Consider the following 13,889-nt stretch of genomic DNA (forward strand, 5'->3'; position numbering starts at 1 on the left):
CATCAGGCTAGAAGATGAAAAAAGAATCCAGGATACGTTTGGTGGTTCTACCAAACATGAGCACTATGATAAGAAACAGGGATCCTGTAACACCCCAAAAACGTAAACCCGTATATTATAAAGTTCAAGGAATTAATAAACAAGAAATTACCAATTAAGAACTTAACCTAGTTAAGTTCTAGTCTAGAAATAACTCATATTATGGTTAAAATACTTGAAACTAGAGAAAATGGTAGTCAAGGGACTAAACTTGTCAAAAATGAAACTCTTATTACTAATAGTAACAAAATCAAAACCAAACACACCAAAAATTGGTGGTCTGGTCGACAGAAGCAGAGAAAAGGGGCGAACCCCATATCCAAAACCCTAACATCACCATTTCTTGCAAATTGAAGGCTCAAATCCTAACCAAAACAAAATCCGAGCTTAGAATCGTGTTCCTCATCGCGAGAGGGTCTAGAGGTATGTAAAATTTTGTGAGAATTCACTACTTGAAATTCTCATGAATCTAGCAAAATCTGAAATTTATTTGATGCATGATAGTAATTAGTTAGATTAAAGATGAAATAGTGTCTAGGGTTAAAACCTAGACAACTATAGGTGAAATCATGCCCTAATTCAAGAAAATTCCATGAATCCATAAATGTTAAGTTATGGGTTTTGTATGTTGATGATGAATATTAGGATTTTGAGTGTAATCCTAGTATAAATTTCATTATAAGAAGTAATTTCAGTGATATTGATACTAATTGTATGCAAAATTGCTATTATAGTGAAATTTGATGGCAAATCTTAAAGTCACGAACTTGTTTATGAAGGTGGAAAAATCTGACCCGCTAGGTGTTTGTAGAAATGCCTAAGTGAGGACTTAAATGTTAAAATTTGGATAAAAACGCAGATTTGATAATGGCCCATAATGATGTGATTATGGTCATGAAAAGAGTTCTAAACATGTTGTGAAAACTGAATTTTCTAGGCAAAGAGTCCGGTTCCTCTAGCGGACAAGCCGAGGGGAAATCACGAGGAAAAGGCGCGCTCTAAAGGTACGAAATTTATCGTTTCGTTACATTATACCTTATTGTTAGTTTTATGTAGTCAATTTTGAAACACGACGACCAAGATTTACCAATACGTCACGAATATGATTAGTGCCTTAAACAAGTAAATGGGTCAAAACAAGTGAAAATGCATGAAATCTTACATATCCGAAATGGTGTGTAAGTTTAACACCCAAACGGGTCAAACAAGTTATGGTAATAAGCATGAAGCATGACCTTATTACACAATGCGTGAATTACATGATAAGTATGCCGTGTAACGAACACCATACCCAAATTAAGAAATCTTGTTCTTAATATAGGAGCTAAGGTGTATATCCGATGCATGAAAATAGTATAAACAACCAAATATTATGTCTTGTAATCTAGGGTGTAAGTTGATTTCGTAAGCATGCCCGCTCAAGAATAGTTGAGTAATGTTATAAACCAAAACGAGTATGAAGTACTAGCCCAGCCGCGCAGCAATTTATGCGAATTTGTGTTGTTTCGACTCATAGCGAATCAGCAAGAAAACTGCATTTTAAACAAGGAAGAGATGTGCAGAGTCTACCGTAAATTACGGTAGTACCGTAATTTACGGTGGCCTGAAATTATTTACGGTGAGTCTCTACTGTGTTACGGTAGATCCCAAATGACCAGAAGCCACCGTAATTTACGGTGACACCGTAAATTACGGTGGAGCCCTGTTTGACAAAAGTTGTTTTGATCATTTTCTCGAATCCGTGTTCGGACCTGATTCGAATACGTAATTACCAAGAGTGTTAGTACTAATGCTTGTTTTAAATGTTAGTTCTCAGGTACCAAGAAAAAGGATGAAGATCAAGCAAATGAATCGAACCGAACACACACATTTTAAGAACGCTTCCGCATCCAAACTTTGTGTTAGAAACTATGTAAATTAATGGTAGTTACTGTCTTGTATGTGGTTTGTAACAACAATACACGAAGGTTGTGTTAATTTTGGGTTAAACTATGAAAGTTTTTGTAAAGTCGTCATTTTGGCGTTAAATGCAAGGTTTTTAGGTTATTAAATTTGGTAAAATAAGCTGGGTCTTACAAGTTGGTAATCAGAGCTTAAGGTTGCCAATAAGTGTTCGGTTCAAGCTTGATCAACATCTGGTAAGAGTTATTGCTTAAGTAGAATTTAGAAGTATAGAAATAATTCACAAACGAATATACATGGAAAAGAGTGTGTAAGCACACTCAAACACGAGAAAAGCATGAAACAAGAATAATAGAATCAAGAGTGTGTAAGCACACTCAAACACGAGAAAAGCATGAGACAAGAATGATTGAGTCAAGTTGCGAACTTGATCAAATCAAAACAAGTAAAACATGTATTACAAATGAAATGTTTAACGATATATGTAAACATTTCAGTATCAAAGATGGCAAGCGGAGGTGACGGAGATGCGGTGCCAAGAGTCACCGAACAGATGAGAATAGTGATTGCCGAAGAAGTTGGAAAGGCGATCGAAAACAGCTTGTCGAATTTCATTGATAAAATCCAAAATACGGTTTTATCAGTGGTAGAAGAAAGAATCAAGAAGCTGGAAGATAATTCAAATCTAGCAAAGGAAAAATCCGGGGAACGAAAACCTTGTTCATACAAGGAATTCATAGCTTGTAAACCGCCTATCTATAATGGGGAAGTTGATCCAATCGTGTGTCAGCGATGGATAGGCGATATCGAGGGAGTGTTCGAGAGAACACATTGTGATGAAAATGACTACGTAGCTTATGGTACGGGTCAATTAAGAGGTCAAGCGAAGGATTGGTGGGATAACAAGAAGAAAGAGATTGGAAACGAAGCGGCTAAGGCCATGACGTGGGAGGAGTTTAAGACGCCGTTTCTTAAACACCATAGCCCCAAAGCGGTTATAAACAAGATTAAGGAAGAGTTCATGCAACTCAGACACAAGGGTGAATCCATAGACAAGATCACGGGGGTGTTTATGGACAAAATGAAGTTCTGTGATGATCTGATCACGAACGAAGAACAGAAAGTCTATTACTACCATAACATGCTGAGCGCTGAATATAGGGAGTTCATAACCCCTTCAAAGTATGAGACCCTTACCGAGATTGTCAATGCTGCTCGGGAAAGGGAGATTGAGTTGAAGAAGAGTATAGAGCGGGGTGAACGAAGGGCACAGGATATAAATCCAAGCCCTACCAAGAAGGCAAGAACGAATGAAACATCAAAGAAATCAGACGCAAAGAGCGGTACGCCAAGTTGCAAAATCTGCGGCAAGAATCACAAAGGTGAATGTCGCTTCAAGGATAAGCCATGTCCTATATGTCGAAAAACGGGACATATGGCTATATCATGCCCGGAAAAAGTAACCGTTTGTTATAACTGTTACCGAACGGGTCACAAAAGATCAGAGTGCCCAGAATTGGCGGGAAAGAATGAAGGGCAAGATTCAAAAGGTGAAGCCGCAAAAGCCAAAGCAAGATCCTTTCAATTGACCGCTGCTGAAGCAAAGGTCGAACCTGACGTGGTCTCAGGTATATTCACTATAAATTCAATTCCCGCACGTGTGCTATTTGATACTGGTGCGAATAAATCCTTTGTTTCATATGGGTTTATTCGACACCCCTCATTTGTTCTAACAAAATTGCCTATGCCTTTAGAGGTAGAGATAGGTAATAATAAAAGCTTTATTGTCTGTGATGTATGTAAAAACTGCACGATGAATATTGATGACGAGGAATATGCAATAGACTTGATCCCGATGTCGATGGGAGAATTCCAAGTGGTAGTGGGAATGGATTGGCTATCCCGTTACCACGCAAAAGTGGTTTGTTTCCGAAAGGAAATAAAACTAACTTCTCCTAGCGGAAAGCAAGTTACAATATATGGAGAAAAGGGAGGTAACCCGGTGATATGCTCAATGCTAGAAGCTCGCAAACTCATGAAACATGGATGCAAGGCCTTTATGGTATATGCGAGCGAAACGGAAAAGGAACTCCTCAAAATTGGGGATGTACCAGTCGTGCGAGATTATGAAGACGTGTTTCCGGAAGAACTACCGGGGATACCGCCAGAACGGGAGGTAGAGTTCGGAATCGAGTTGATTCCGGGCGCGAAACCCGTGGCCAAGGCGCCATACCGACTTGCACCGTCGGAGTTACAAGAATTGATGTCTCAAATTCAGGAATTTCTTGACAAGGGATTTATCCGACCGAGTGTGTCTCCGTGGGGCGCACCAGTCTTATTCGTGAAAAAGAAAGATGGCAGTATGCGCATGTGTATCGATTACCGGGAGTTAAACAAACTCACGGTGAAGAATCGATACCCACTTCCAAGAATCGACGATTTATTCGACCAACTGCAAGGAGCAAGTTGGTTTTCCAAAATTGATCTCCGATCCGGTTATCACCAATTGAAAGTCAAGGAGGAGGACGTACCCAAAACGGCTTTCCGTACGAGGTACGGGCATTATGAATTCCTCGTAATGCCTTTCGGATTGACCAATGCGCCCGCGGCTTTCATGGACCTCATGAACCGGGTTTGCAAACCCATGCTAGATAAGTCGGTAATTGTATTTATCGACGACATTCTGGTATATTCAAAGAGTGAAGCCGAGCACGTGTGTCATTTGCGGGAGATATTAGACACACTTAGACGAGAGAAGCTGTATGCAAAATTCACGAAGTGTGCTTTCTGGTTACGGGAAGTACAGTTTCTTGGGCATCTTATTAGTGCTGATGGAGTACTAGTAGATCCGTCAAAGATAGAAGCTGTGACAAAATGGAGCCCTCCAAGAAATCCCTCGGAAATCCGAAGCTTTTTAGGGCTTGCGGGATATTATCGGAGATTCATACAGGATTTCTCCAAAATTGCCTTACCCTTGACCAAATTAACTCGTAAGGAGGAAAAGTTTGTGTGGGGCATTAAGCAAGAGGAAGCTTTCCAAACACTCAAGGAAAAGTTGACCCACGCTCCGGTACTGACCTTACCGGAAGGGACTGAAGACATGGTGGTTTACTCGGACGCTTCTCAATTGGGGCTCGGATGCGTGTTAATGCAACGAGGCAAGGTTATCGCCTATGCCTCGAGGCAATTGAAGATTCATGAAAATAAATATCCGGTTCACGACTTAGAATTGGCGGCGGTGGTGTTTGCCTTAAAGATATGGAGACATTACTTGTACGGAGTAAAGTTTACAATCTTTACCGACCATAAAAGCTTGAAATATTTCTTCGACCAGAAGGAATTAAACATGCGGCAAAGGCGGTGGTTAGAAACCGTCAAGGACTATGACTGCGAAATACATTACCACCCCGGTAAGGCCAATGTAGTTGCCGATGCGCTGAGTCGCAAAACAGATTATGCCCCGATACGGGTACGATCAATGCAACTGGTTGTGACTTCAAGTTTACTAGAACGAATTCGAGAAGCACAAGATGAAGCTGTAAAGGCGGAAAACTGGAAAAAGGAAAGAATTATTGGTCAAGTTAAAGACCTTGAAGTGGGCAGTCACGGCCTAAGAACTCGTTTTAATAGAATCTGGGTCCCCAACACATGTGGTGTTAAGAAGCTTCTCCTTGATGAAGCTCATAAATCTCGTTATTCCATTCACCCGGGGGCGACCAAAATGTATCATGACTTGAAGCAAAACTATTGGTGGCCCGGAATGAAGCGAGACACTGTGAAATATGTGGAAAATGCTTGACATGCCTACAAGTCAAAGCGGAACACCAAAAGCCGTATGGTAAGCTCCAACCGTTAGAAATTCCGGTTTGGAAATGGGAGCAAATCACGATGGACCTATTGACTAAACTACCTAAAACAAGTCGTGGTTTTGACGCTATTTGGGTGGTCGTGGATAGGTTAACTAAAAGCGCCCACTTTATTCCGATTCGTGAAACCTATACATCTGAGAAAATGTCGGAGGTATACACCAATGAAATCATAGCAAGGCATGGGGTACCGATATCCATTGTATCAGACAGAGATACTCGGTTTACCTCGAAATTCTGGCGTGAATTCCAAGAACAGATGGGAACCAAATTGTTCCTTAGCACTGCTTACCATCCACAAACGGATGGGCAGAGCGAAAGAACAATACAAACATTGGGTGATATGCTACGGGCTTGCATTATTGACTTTGGGGGTAGTTGGGATGTCCATTTACCCTTGGTCGAATTCGCGTATAATAATAGCTATCACGCGAGCATTAAAATGGCCCCGTATGAGCTATTATATGGCAGAAAGTGTCGGACTCCGGTATGTTGGGGAGAGGTGGGCCCGCGAGGGCTAGCACCAACTGACGTAATCCGAGCTACAAATGCGAAAATTGACATAGTTCGGACACATTTAAAGGCGGCTCAAGACCGACAAAAGGCATACGCAGACAAAAGAAATAGGCCAATCGAGTTCCAAGTTGGCGAAATGGTCATGCTAAAGGTTTCCCCATGGAAGGGTATTATTAGATTCCGAAAAAGGGGAAAGTTAAGCCCGAGATTCATTGGGCCATTTAGAATCATTGAACGAGTTGGTAAGGTAGCTTATCGACTTGAATTACCCGAAGAATTGAGTGGGATTCATAACACATTTCACGTATCACATCTCCGGAAATGTTTGGCCGACGAGACCACTCATGTCCACTACGATGATATCGAGGTGGATAACAGTCTCAACTATGCAGTGAAACCGATTGTGATTTTAGATCGTAAAGAGAAAAGCTTGAGGAACAAAGTGATAAATCAAGTCAAGGTTAAGTGGGACCACAGAAAAGGGTCAGACACTACTTGGGAATCCGAAGAGGAGATGCGGCGTCTCTACCCTACATTATTTGGTACGTAATTCGGTTTCGGGGACGAAACCCCTTTTAAGGGGGGTGGACTTGTAACACCCCAAAAACGTAAACCCGTATATTATAAAGTTCAAGGAATTAATAAACAAGAAATTACCAATTAAGAACTTAACCTAGTTAAGTTCTAGTCTAGAAATAACTCATATTATGGTTAAAATACTTGAAACTAGAGAAAATGGTAGTCAAGGGACTAAACTTGTCAAAAATGAAACTCTTATTACTAATAGTAACAAAATCAAAACCAAACACACCAAAAATTGGTGGTCTGGTCGACAGAAGCAGAGAAAAGGGGCGAACCCCATATCCAAAACCCTAACATCACCATTTCTTGCAAATTGAAGGCTCAAATCCTAACCAAAACAAAATCCGAGCTTAGAATCGTGTTCCTCATCGCGAGAGGGTCTAGAGGTATGTAAAATTTTGTGAGAATTCACTACTTGAAATTCTCATGAATCTAGCAAAATCTGAAATTTATTTGATGCATGATAGTAATTAGTTAGATTAAAGATGAAATAGTGTCTAGGGTTAAAACCTAGACAACTATAGGTGAAATCATGCCCTAATTCAAGAAAATTCCATGAATCCATAAATGTTAAGTTATGGGTTTTGTATGTTGATGATGAATATTAGGATTTTGAGTGTAATCCTAGTATAAATTTCATTATAAGAAGTAATTTCAGTGATATTGATACTAATTGTATGCAAAATTGCTATTATAGTGAAATTTGATGGCAAATCTTAAAGTCACGAACTTGTTTATGAAGGTGGAAAAATCTGACCCGCTAGGTGTTTGTAGAAATGCCTAAGTGAGGACTTAAATGTTAAAATTTGGATAAAAACGCAGATTTGATAATGGCCCATAATGATGTGATTATGGTCATGAAAAGAGTTCTAAACATGTTGTGAAAACTGAATTTTCTAGGCAAAGAGTCCGGTTCCTCTAGCGGACAAGCCGAGGGGAAATCACGAGGAAAAGGCGCGCTCTAAAGGTACGAAATTTATCGTTTCGTTACATTATACCTTATTGTTAGTTTTATGTAGTCAATTTTGAAACACGACGACCAAGATTTACCAATACGTCACGAATATGATTAGTGCCTTAAACAAGTAAATGGGTCAAAACAAGTGAAAATGCATGAAATCTTACATATCCGAAATGGTGTGTAAGTTTAACACCCAAACGGGTCAAACAAGTTATGGTAATAAGCATGAAGCATGACCTTATTACACAATGCGTGAATTACATGATAAGTATGCCGTGTAACGAACACCATACCCAAATTAAGAAATCTTGTTCTTAATATAGGAGCTAAGGTGTATATCCGATGCATGAAAATAGTATAAACAACCAAATATTATGTCTTGTAATCTAGGGTGTAAGTTGATTTCGTAAGCATGCCCGCTCAAGAATAGTTGAGTAATGTTATAAACCAAAACGAGTATGAAGTACTAGCCCAGCCGCGCAGCAATTTATGCGAATTTGTGTTGTTTCGACTCATAGCGAATCAGCAAGAAAACTGCATTTTAAACAAGGAAGAGATGTGCAGAGTCTACCGTAAATTACGGTAGTACCGTAATTTACGGTGGCCTGAAATTATTTACGGTGAGTCTCTACTGTGTTACGGTAGATCCCAAATGACCAGAAGCCACCGTAATTTACGGTGACACCGTAAATTACGGTGGAGCCCTGTTTGACAAAAGTTGTTTTGATCATTTTCTCGAATCCGTGTTCGGACCTGATTCGAATACGTAATTACCAAGAGTGTTAGTACTAATGCTTGTTTTAAATGTTAGTTCTCAGGTACCAAGAAAAAGGATGAAGATCAAGCAAATGAATCGAACCGAACACACACATTTTAAGAACGCTTCCGCATCCAAACTTTGTGTTAGAAACTATGTAAATTAATGGTAGTTACTGTCTTGTATGTGGTTTGTAACAACAATACACGAAGGTTGTGTTAATTTTGGGTTAAACTATGAAAGTTTTTGTAAAGTCGTCATTTTGGCGTTAAATGCAAGGTTTTTAGGTTATTAAATTTGGTAAAATAAGCTGGGTCTTACAGATCCTTCTATAAGAATAACAGATCCAAGCCCTATTCAAAAACAGATAACCAAAATGTCGACGTGGTGGAACAAGATGAAGACGAAGAAGAATATCCTAAGATATCAGAATATTGCTTCTCCGTTGATAATAGTGAACTAATGCTTACTTTGCAGAATTCAGGTGAGAAGGCAAGGTGGCCAAAAAAGAACGACAAGTCAAACTCCTTTAAGGATAAATACAAATGGTGTAGACACCATGAGGATTTTGAGCATTTAACAGATGAATGCATTGCACTAAGGAGGGAGATATGCTACCTTCTCAGCAAGGGCCATTTGAAAGAATTGCTGGGCAGAAAGAAATCAAGGACCCAGGATCCTGGGAATGTCCTAGAAAGGGCTAATCCACCTCCAGCAGACGCCCAAATGATCAACTTCATTTCTAGAGGATCAGATATCTGTGGCACTTCTTTCTCGGCAGCTAAGAGACACACTAATGAGACCAAATTGGAGAATGGTGACAGGCCCATCAGGACTTCCACGTTGACGGATCAAAAAATAATATCCTTTGACAAGGATGATAATGTCAACATCCAGGATCCTCACCATGACGGTTTGGTTATAACACTATTTATTGCTAACCATTTTGTTCGCAGGATTCTTATAGACGGAGGGAGCTCTGTAAATATCATACAGCTTAATGTACTCAAGAAAATGAATATTCCAGAGTCCGAGATAATACCAAGATCCTCAGTACTTGTTGGGTTCAGTGGGAAAACCAAGAATACATTGGGGGACATTAAACTACCGATATATATAGAGGGAGTTAACTCTATCAAAAATTTTTGTGTTATTGACAGTTTGTCTTGTTGTAATGTGATTCTTGGCAGGCCCTGGATCCATGAGATAAAGGTTGTTCCTTTAACATATCATCAGTGTGTGAAGCCTCCAACTCTTGGGGAGTAGTAAAGATAGATAGTGACCAACAGAAAGCTAAAAGTTGCTACACCTCGTCGATGAAGTCAGCTTCAAAACAAGGGCAGCATAGCACTTATAGAAACCTCCGAGAGATGTAATGGAGGCAATGGAACAGGATATCAAAGAGGTCAATTTGGAATCTGAGGACCCTGACATTAAAATGTTCGTAGGATTAGGGATCCTTGATACTATAGAACATGATCTCATATCCTTCCTTAAAAGAAGAAAATCAACCCTTGCATGGAAGCACGAAGACATGACAGGTATTTCCAAAGATGTCATTACACATAAACTAGGAATAGACAAATCTTTCAGGCCTATCCACCAGAAAAGGATGAAATTTGTACCTGAGAGAAATGCTATTATACAAGAAGAGGTAAATAAACTCCTAAAAGCAGGTATGATTAGGGAAGTAAAATATCCTAGATGGTTAGCCAATGTAGTGGTAGTCCAAAAGAAAAATGGAAAGTGGAGGGTATGTGTCGATTTTACTGACTTAAACAAGGCATGTCCCAATGATCCTTTCCCACTCCCGCACATTGACTCCATGGTGGATGCAATGGCTGGTCAATTGATCACATTCATGGATGCTTCATTTGGATTTCAACAAATACAAATGGAACTATCTTATCAAGAGGATACTGCATTCAAGACCCCCACCGGTATATATTGTTATATCATTATGCCTTTCGGACTAAGAAATGCAGGTGCAACATATCAAAGACTTGTCAACATGATGTTCAAAGACTAGCTTGGGGATACCATGGAGGTCTACATTGATGACATGGTAGTCAAGTCGAAGAAGGCGGATGATCACCTCAAGGATCTTGAGGTTGCATTCAACATGCTTGATCGGTACAACATGAAGCTGAATCCATCAAAATGCCACTTTGGTGTCAAAGCTGGAAAGTTCCTGGGCTACATGGTGACAAAGAGAGGAATAGAAGCCAGTCCTGAACAAATAAAGACTATTGTAAACTTAAAACCTCCTACAAGTGCAAAAGAGGTCCAAAGGCTAACAGGAAGGATCGCAACTTTAAACAGTTTCATTTCAAAATCTTCAGAGAAGTGCAAAGATTTCTATGACATCTTGAGGAAGAATAAGAAATTCGAAGGGACCGAGAAACATGAAGTTGCACTTAAAGTGCTTAAGGATTACCTATCCTCAGCACCACCCTTAATGAAACCAGTGGATGGTGAACCATTATCCTTGTACTTGGCTGTCTCAGGTAATGCGGTAAGTGTAGTATTAGTTAAGGATCATGAAGGCCAACAACACCTTGTATATTATGTAAGTAAAAGCCTTCTTAATGCTGAAACCAGGTATTCTCATTTAGAAAAACTAATTCTTGCATTAATTATGGCCTCAACTAAACTAAGACACTATTTTGAAACTCACACTATTATTGTAAAAACTAATTTTCCAATTAAGAATATTCTCAGGAAACCAGAAATGTCAAACATGATATGATATAAGATATGAGCCCAGTACTGCTTTCAAATCACAAGAACTTGCTGACTTTGTGGCAGATTTTAGTAGTGATTTATAAAAAGAAGCTGAATTGGAGGTCCAACAACTAGGAGAAACCTAAGATCCTTAGGTACCCTTATAGTGGGTGTAAATGTTGATGCCAATAGCTTTTTACACTGCCGTGAAAGGACTGAAAACACCGTTCAATTTTTTTTTATAGTTGTTTTGTAACATTTTCATAACTCGGGGGGGGGGGGGTTTTCTCTTGATCTGGGGCATACACATACACACGTTAGGCTCATGGGCCGACTTGAGTTTGATATTTGAAGCTCGAGCTCGTTTATTAAATAAACGAGCCTTATAAAAGTTTGAGTTCTTTTCAATTTTATAGTGAGCCAATCTCAAGTAGCTCACGGACGGTTAGCCCGTTACCGTTAGGTTTTTGTGTATATAACATACATATTTTTACGAAAATCTAACTTATAATAAAATACTCCAAATAATGCCACATGGCATTCTCTCCTTCAACCTCATAAATTTTATTTTTATATTTGGTTAATAAATTTCTTTTAATATTAATATTAATTAATAACAAATATATAGATATCACTTATTTTTATCCTTATCTTTATCTAAAATTAATAAATAACTTCCATTTTGCAATTTAGACCCTTTGTTTTTTTTACTTTTAACCCAAAGTTTTTCATCTTTTGCAATTTAATCCCAACTCTTTTTTATTTTCAATTTTTGTTCACCGTACTTTTCATCTTTCTCAAGTTTTTCGTTTCCTTCTAAATTTTGTGAGTTAACGCATCGCAGTGTGCGTGTGGGGTTCAACATTTTTTCGTATATTTTTTCCGTTTGACTGACCTGTCGCATCACATCTATTTTTCTGTGTTTGACAAGTTCGTCCAACACGCGGGTCCTGGATGGACTTAGTTATTTTTTTCTATGTTTTACGTTTCGGTTTAATTTCTCAGCAACAACGAGCGTGCGTGACACAAAGATTTTATGTCTGCTTGTCGCTCGACGTTATTTTTTCCCGTTTTTATTTATTTTGCTTTTACGAGCTTTTCCGGTGTTGGTGGTCGCTAATAATAATATAGTTTTTTGACAATCGTTGCAACACAGAGGCTTAATACTCGTAAAGTAATAAAGAAACACAAACTACTAACAAAAATTTAAATGAATTATGTTTTTTTAAATATCATAAAAAATAATATGTTTTATTAGTTTTCTCATAAAAGTCACTTAACAATTTTTTTTCACATAAAATACCAACATGCTTTATGTTTGTCTCATAAAAGTTCCTCAACAATTTTTGAACATTAAAGTCCGTTCAAATATTAAAAATGAACATCATTACAACTTTTTTTTAAAAAAAACAACTTGTTATATGAGGTTATGTTTCATCCTAACATATGTTTGAAAATTCATAGATGATTGACATAGATCCGAAACATTAAAGTCGAACCGGAAATGTTTAAAATCGAAAATGAATTCGGTTTCTATAGCCCAATAATCCGAATAATCCAAATAAACCATACTTTATATTTACCAGAATAAAGGTAACAAAATAAATTCGCTTTATTCAGTTGAAACCAAAAACCAAACCGAATTCGAATGCGGTTTGTGATTTGAGTTTGAAGTACCAAAATTCCATTTGGTTTGGTTAAGTTTTTAAGTTTAACCTATAAAATTTCAAAGCGTATAAAAGGAAACGAATAACCCAAATAAATCGAAAAGAGCAGAAAATATTTTGTCATAATATTATTCAAATTTAAAATTTATTCAAATTTAAAATTTGAAAAGACTTTAGTGTTTAAAAAATTGTTTGAGTGACTTTTACGAGACAAAACAGAAAATACGTTGCTTTATTATGCGTAAAAAGTTGTTGAGAGACTTTTACGGAAAAGGTAAAAAAAGATATATTCGTTTTTTATGGTATTTATACCCATGTTTTTACTCACACTAACTAAGATCCGTAATAAACATGACAGTTACATATGTATGTAACTAGGAATTATACCCGTGCTTTGTGGTGAGATAACGCTTTTTTTAGTTGCGTGTTACAGCTGGTTGTTTATAAAATTCAAACGTAGAAAAAACACACTTAACAACTATATATTTGAAAAGCACAAAAATATATGTCGTTGTAAAAGTGTATGCACAAAATACCCAGAAACAAATTCAAATGAAGAATGGCACGACACGTTGTGGAGGTGTTGAAACGTAAAGTGGCTCGAATTTATACCATCTAATGAATACGTATTTCATTTGACCTGATTTGTTTGCGAAATAATTTATGTCAGGGTGTACATTGAAAACGTTTCGATTGAAAACTGTGAGTCCCAAATACTATCCGGATCACAGTGGAAAGATTGACAACACTCAAACACCTATTGATTAAGTGTTTGAATGAAGAAAAGTTAAGAAACCAAAAGATGAAGATTCTTAGCAAGGATCAAAAAATAAGTGTTGTTTGGACAATATCAATATGATAATAACACTAAAGCA

General features: G+C 38.0%; 1 protein-coding gene and 1 long non-coding RNA gene across 4 annotated transcripts; both read left to right on the forward strand.

Moving 5' to 3' along the window:
- The first annotated feature begins 260 nt into the window (after nt 1–260).
- Nucleotides 261–8,883, forward strand: LOC110908095. 3 transcript variants are annotated; one of them, XR_002574148.2, is made up of 4 exons: nt 261–462; nt 977–1,043; nt 7,806–7,872; nt 8,678–8,883. It is a non-coding gene; the product is annotated as an uncharacterized LOC110908095 (long non-coding RNA). The 3 variants fall into 3 exon arrangements; XR_002574150.2 differs by lacking the exons at nt 7,806–7,872; nt 8,678–8,883 and adding an exon at nt 1,849–2,054 and having other exon boundaries at nt 272–462; XR_002574149.2 differs by lacking the exons at nt 261–462; nt 977–1,043 and adding an exon at nt 7,102–7,291.
- Nucleotides 8,884–8,895: 12 nt separating this feature from the next.
- LOC110906428 lies at nt 8,896–9,889 on the forward strand. Its single transcript, XM_022151562.2, has 2 exons — nt 8,896–8,902; nt 8,991–9,889. Exons 1-2 carry the CDS (start codon nt 8,896–8,898, stop codon nt 9,887–9,889), a joined length of 906 nt encoding a protein of 301 aa, XP_022007254.2.
- The last annotated feature ends 4,000 nt before the right edge of the window (nt 9,890–13,889 follow it).

Source organism: Helianthus annuus, chromosome 3, assembly GCF_002127325.2.
Source record: "Helianthus annuus cultivar XRQ/B chromosome 3, HanXRQr2.0-SUNRISE, whole genome shotgun sequence".
Classification (NCBI taxonomy): Eukaryota; Viridiplantae; Streptophyta; class Magnoliopsida; order Asterales; family Asteraceae; genus Helianthus; species Helianthus annuus.